The sequence below is a fragment of the Apteryx rowi genome, unplaced genomic scaffold, assembly GCF_003343035.1.
Source record: "Apteryx rowi isolate R43461 unplaced genomic scaffold, aptRow1 scaffold_4, whole genome shotgun sequence".
NCBI lineage: Eukaryota > Metazoa > Chordata > Aves > Apterygiformes > Apterygidae > Apteryx > Apteryx rowi.
The window spans coordinates 9,777,129-9,784,014 of NW_020450529.1; the positions used below are offsets into that span (position 1 = coordinate 9,777,129).

General features: G+C 37.4%; 1 protein-coding gene across 1 annotated transcript in view; it reads right to left on the reverse strand.

The window, feature by feature from the left end:
* The window catches only part of CPSF6 (cleavage and polyadenylation specific factor 6), a 13,370-nt gene extending 7,954 nt beyond the window's left edge, over window positions 1–5,416 (reverse strand). The window contains exons 1-3 of the mRNA XM_026074970.1: window positions 5,207–5,416; window positions 3,171–3,274; window positions 2,223–2,368 (exon numbers count right to left, since the gene is read on the reverse strand). Coding sequence (XP_025930755.1) covers window positions 2,223–2,368; window positions 3,171–3,274; window positions 5,207–5,320 — 364 coding nt within the window. The 5' untranslated portion in view covers window positions 5,321–5,416. The remainder of the gene's footprint in view (window positions 1–2,222; window positions 2,369–3,170; window positions 3,275–5,206) is intronic.
* Window positions 5,417–6,886: the final 1,470 nt, after the last annotated feature.

Below are 6,886 nucleotides of genomic sequence, written 5' to 3' on the forward strand. Positions count from 1 at the left end.
AAAAAAAAAAAGGTCAATAATTTCCTCTTAGCTTAGCATGTTGAACCTGCTCACTGTGAGGTCAGAATAGCATCAACATTGCAGCAAGGGAAGAAGCAGACTCACAAGAACACCAGGTTGGATTGGCTTAAAACATCATGCAATTTCACTCATCCGATTCAAGCTCAGTTCACTAAAGATTCCTAGAAGTTGCTCTGAAGAAAGGTTTAATAAATAAGTAACCAATGCTCCACATAGCTCTAACTGTCTCTGTAGAAAGCATATAGTTTTTTCACACATAAGGAAGCTTGTCTGGTAAGCACCAGAGCAGAACTGACTTTGCATAGAAATACATCTAATAGTTTTCTGACTTTGCTATCCAAGATGGTCTGAGTGGCAACTCAAGCTGTCTCCTCATTTAAGACAAATTTAAGGTCTATCTTTGATGGGGAATCTCTTGTGGCACAAAGGATGTTGAGACAGGTTCACAGACACAAAGATTAATTAGTATGGTCCATAGCTGATGGCACGCATCGACTGTAAAGGTGAAAGTTACTTCTGGGGAAAAATGAAAATGGAGGGAGGGAGGGAGAGGAAGGGAGAGAGAGACAGACAGAGGAACAAAAAGGAAACCTTTTCCTGGGGGCCAACTGGAAGAAGTAGTAACAGGATCCACAGACAAGCATCCTCCCTGGGTGTCCTCTCTCCAGTGCAGCAGATGGTCCCCTCCACCCCCAAAAATACTTTCCCTATAGTTAACCACATATTTTTCATCAAAACCTACTCAAACTCCCTACTGGTTCTTCCTGCTTATGATGCTGTTAACGCTGATTGGAGCACCTGTTGATCAGGTCAGGTGCTGCATGGCTGACTGGTCGTGAAGTTTTGTGCGAGCACAATATTGGGTCCCCTAATGTAAACCCAAAGCTCCAACCAAGGGGTAGGGGTGAGGGGGCAATTCCTACCCTGGCAGCAGTCACTTCCCACGAGAACTTGCCGTAACAGTAGCATGGGAGTTTGCCAGGGCCAGGCTGTGAGAACAACAGCCTGAGTAGAAGGGAATATACTGCCAGTGAGGCTGGGGAGATGCTGCCAGGGTACGGGGCTGCCAGTGAAAGGCAGGCTACAGCACTGCAGACGGACAGGCACTACCAATATAAAAGTTTATGGTGCTTAAGGCACTGTGCAACACTGGGGCCTAACAAGCTGTGAGCCCTTGCTACAACTTCTCAATAGTAGAGCCCTATAAGACTTCTTCAGTTGGTCTCATACGTTCATGAAGCTTACAGAAGCTGAGTGGTCATGAGAGCTCTTCCCTTTGGCCAAATTTGATTGGAATTAGCCAATGCTTTCAAGAGCTTGTTACAGCAACAGCCAGCAGAGACAAACTCTACGTGATTCTCACCTCAAGAGCATACCAAGCTAAACAAGTCTGAAACTACGTAGAAGAGGAGGCAACATGGAAGAGCCAGCCTAACTTATAATTTAGTAGTCTCTTAAGAAACAGAAGTAAATTTCAGAATATTTTAGGCAAATTTACCAGGCCAAATTCTAACCCCTGCTGTGTATCACTATATTACCTCTAATGAGAAAGCAACAGCTCACCATTGGAGTATTCCTAACACAGCCAGGCCAACAACCCCGAAGAACATTACTCTCCTTTTTCCACAGTACCCAAATCCTCTGCACTGAGCGGAAAAAGTGTTTTGCTAACACATGGCAACGTTCCAGCATCCTTGTATTACCAGAATTGCATCAGGTTAGCCTGTCAGTCCTTGTTTTAACACAACCCAAGGCCACAAGCTATTAGGACGGGGAACTACAAGACAAAGTGCTGTAAGAGAGCACAACACAGAATCTCTCTTCCCTGTCCTGTCATAAGGACAACTTAGACATCAGAATTTGATCCAATTTGTCTACAAATGTTTAATTTCTAAATGCTTCCATGATATTTTTTAAATTAAATCCATAAAAAGTAATTGAGAAAGCTTCTCCATCTTTAAGACAAAAACTTATGAAGCTGCAATCTTCTTCCAGTGCATGCTATCTCCTGTTCAAACAAGACCTTCAGTATTTCTTTTTTAAAGAGGATCACCTTTAAACAAAACTACAACTTCATTCACCTAAATATTTTATAGCTATTTTAAGCCATGTACAAATTATCAGATGCTGAGAGCAAAACTGCAGTACTACTTTTGGAATAAACTTCTATTTTCCCACAACAGAACACAAGAAAGGCTTACTTTTCCTTGACTGCATTTCAAACTGACTCAGAAACTGTTTATTACATGGAGTTACAACAGGATTCTGCCCATGCAATTCTCTTTTAGGCAACAAATCCATCAGTTTTTTGGAGGATGCTTCAGATCCCACACCCACAAGGGCAAACCTGAAAGAAAGAAAGAAAGAAAGAAAGAAAGAAAGAAAAATAAATAAAGTTGCATCACAGTTTTTCCATTCTCTGAATATCCTGATGCCTCAAGAAAAACCTTATACACAGTAAGTAAAAGAATATTTGAAAACTAAATCTAGGAACTGCCTCATTTATCTTAGCCCAGTTTCAAAGAGAGATAAGATAACTCATTCTAAGACATATATATAAAAAAAAAAGCAAGTGCAACTACAAGATACATCAAAATATATCACACAAAGGCAGCTTTGTGGTACAGTATGAATATATTATATTTAAATACATATGACTGAGTTATTATTAGGCATTCACTGTGTTAAATCTCATTACTACTAAGGAGAGACACAGGCACAGTCACGCAAGGAAGATTAGGTTGCCAGTGAAAAAAAAAGGCTCAAGCACTTGCTTTCAAGAGTAATGGAAAAATCAAGCATTTAAGAAAGATTTATTAATGGGGGCGACAGGGGAGAGAGAACAGTATTTACATTATGAGGCACTACAATATCACCACCACACTAACTAAAATTTAGGAATACAGCCTTAATAAGGATTGCCAATAAAATTTAACTCACAAAATAATAAAACACCTAATACTGTCATAAAAATTTTTGCCTGAAATTTAAATCATTACTATGAAATAATATGCCCAATCATTGTTGGGGATATTAGCAAAGGTAATCAGTTCACATACTGTCAGTTGCGAAAAATGACAACTCTTCCACCATTTCCACCCTCTGAGTTTTCACTCCATTCATAGAGAAAACAAATTACAAGTTCTTACCCTTTAGACTGGCCATTAGCACGATTTTCAAAAAATTTTATCTCCAAAATATCATTTACTCCCAATGAATGAACTGCTTCTGTTAAGTCTTCATCTGTTGTCCACTGAAAAATATGTTTTAATATACAACTATGAAAACTTACCTAAAACACCAAAAGTCCATGAAAAGGGCAACCAAGTCTTCCATGCTAAAATCACTAATTTTTATTTTGTTGTGAAAATGATCAACAGGAATACTTCTCTGAAGTTATCAATATTTTCTGACTTTTGGAGATTAGTCATTTATATTTTACATTTATCAGAAAATTCAGTTTTAAAATATATGTGCTTATCATACACTACATTGCATCAGCCCTTCTACACAGTATACAAGCTATAGTATGCCAAATACCATCTGTATTTGAATAACTTTTGTTTTCTGAAAGTACACATTTTCAAGACTTAAACTGGATTATTTCAATAGCTGTTATGTCTTTCCATATCCAATCAGTTTTTTCTCCTGACGATTCTATTATTTTCAAAATTTCAATTTTAAACACTGTATTAACCAGGTGCTCTTTATAAGAGCTCTGATTAGTGAGGTTCTAGTGAACTACATATTACTCGCACAAACGTAGCAATATTTACAGACCAAAGAAGGGAAACTGGTACAGAAAATATGGTTAGTAACACTGCTTCAGCAGCCATGGATATATAGCTTCCACTTAACTAAACCTACTTTGAGTAACTTCCTATTAGTTAATGAGGAACGTTTAACAATTTCACTCACATCCAAAGACGGTTTTCCTCCTACTTCTGTAACTCCATCATCCCCTTAAATTTCATGATGGAAAGTGCAAAGCAGGCTTTCAAGACTCTGAACTACTTCTCTGATCTCCCTCAAATCAATGCTTCCTTTAAAAATTTAACAAATTACTTTGCTGAAATCTAATTCCTAAGAAAAAAATCTCAATGGCAGCGCTCAAGTATGTGAACAAACTTTTTACAGACAGCTTTATTTGAGAAGCCATATAATCAGTAATAGATACAAACCGCTGCACACTGGCCAAACTATTCATGATACCTGACATGGAGGAGTTCAGCTAACCCATGTGCATTTTACTTATTCCATTCATATATACATATTTCAGAGTAGTACAACTGTTAAGACAATTACTCTTCACTTACCTATTAAGTCCTAAAATTAGGATACTGTAATAAGTAATGAAAAACACCTAAGAACCCATGAAGCATTCTTTTTCAGGTTTAGCACTAGTAAACATTTCAACAGAGGGGAAAAGCCTTGAACGAGAATTTTGCATGCATGGTCTTAGAAGAATTGGATTTCAGGTTAAACAGTTAATATAAACTCTAGTTAATTCAGTTACTGACAAGCTACTTGCACTTTCTTTGTTAACTGTAACTCATTTTAAAATGATTTAATGCAAACAAATGTAATTGTCTTAAGGGAAACTGCAGTTCAGTGAGTTATCCCAAACCTGTTACTCCCAGGACTGCAGAAGTAAGCCTCAAGGCAAATACCTGAAAACAGTTTTGTTGCAAGAGTCACTGCCCTAGAAAAAGGGAATTAGAAAAGGCCCTGAAAAAAGGATGAAAAGTAATTCCAATAAAATCTTCGAGAAATTTCAATTCCCTTTTAAAATAAAAGCTTCGGCAAGGGATTACACAAAAATGGATTAGTTTGGTAGCCTTAAAGTATCTACAGGCATAAAGTATTTGATAGTTTTAAGTTTGTTGTCCTCTTTCACTCAGGTTTTCTCTGAAAACCTTAAGAAGATGGTAGTATAAATATTCCTTCATAATAAAACAGGAGAGAAAACTTTAAAGTTAATGTTTACTGAAGATTTCCTCCATTTTTTAGACCTCAAGACAGCTCTAGACAGGCTAACTAACTTGCAGGGAAAAAAAAAAAACTGCTTTGCTATACTCTTAGTATTTCAGATAATACTTATTTTTCAAAACAAAAATATTTACAAAGAATTATGCTCATAATTTTAGAAACTCCAGCTACAACTAAAAAGCAGTAAGATACTTACCCAAGTAAGATTTCCAATGTACAAGGCAATTCTCTTTCCAGTATATGTATAGACAACATTTGGCGCAGCTCCTTTACCTACATCATCTCCAACTGATGGTGGGAGAGAATCCATGTAGTCACGATCTTCTGGGGCATCTCCATTATTTGCAGATGGAGAAATTACATCATCGTACAAATCAATCTGATCATGCCCACCATATTCAGCTTCCTAAAATAAAAAAGACAGACCCAGATTATATTTAACATTAAGCACTCCTACAATCTATTCTAAATAAAATACTCTGGTAACTGCCACATTCCACAGACATGGTAAGTTTGAAGCAACACCTACACAACATCCCTGCTGAAAAGCTAAGCCCCAATTTCTTCTACATGAGTGCGTAAAATTCTTATGACTTCTACTATACTTTAAACAAGGAGAAAAATGAGCAAAAAATACCTCCCACCATTGTTTTGCAATGCGATACTTTTGCCCTTGTAATGCAAACATAAACCCAAAAGAAAACAAGCCTTACTCCCAAAATTCTAGACATTAGCAAGTATGAACAATGTGCAAAACAATAGGCTAACATCAACTCTAAAAGTAAATATTTTTTCCATCAAAACATTTGGTAGAGAGAACAGACAGAGCTTCCAGAAGAGCCCTAATGATAAACACAACATTCTACATTTCAGATTTCTATTGCATTCCTAACCTGATTTTTTACCTCCTCATTCACAGAGGGGCCAGAAAGGGACAGAATTCTACATTGTTCCTTTATACTTAATAACCCAAAGGTTTGTGTGTATTAAACATTTATTTACTGATGGGCTACAGCAGGACTATTTTACAGTATCGCAGGCTGCATCAAGGCTGCCTCTGAACATTTTGGTTCAGAAAAGTATTGTGGGGGTTTGGAAGGAATCATTCCCTTTTCCCTTGGGTTGTTTCAGTTTACAGCACAGTTCTGGCCAAGTGAACTAGATTTCTTCCAGAGGAAATGGAAATGACAGTTTCTGTTCAGAAGCTTTGCTCCATGAGCTCAACAACTGCATTTGCTAAATGGGAACAGAGGATCAAGATCAATCATCGGTCCTTCAGACAGCTTTGAATCATAAGTGTGGAGGGAATATTTGGTCCAAAAGACCAGACTAAATTTAGTCTGACATAGAACATCCGAACATTGTGTTAGATAGATGTAGGGGCTTGAGCACCAACTGCCTCAATCTGCTGATCTGCTTCTACCAATCCCTGTTAATTTTTATTAGCGACGGCTGTACCGTCATCACAAAAGAGAGAATGAAAATTAAGAGAAGAGTAAAACGTGTTGACTGTAAATGATAATGTCTTTAACAAAACCATGGAAAACATTTTTTAAAACAGTGTAACCTTAATGAGTGGGATCACTTAATACCAAATATCTTCATATGTTGTATCTTCATGTCAAGTAACTATTCTGAAAACAAGGACTTCTCTTGATACTTGCCATCTTTCATCTTATACTGTCATTCACCCCAGTCAATAGCGAGCACTTCTGCAATGGGATGTCATCACTGTTTGTCACCATCTAATTTGTGTGAAGGAGAGGCACCATCTGAATTTCTACTGACAGGAAACTAATAACTTCTTCTCAATGAGTAACAGTGGTCTGACAAAGCTTGGGAGAGGACTTCAGGGTACCCTCAAAGCTGTTACATT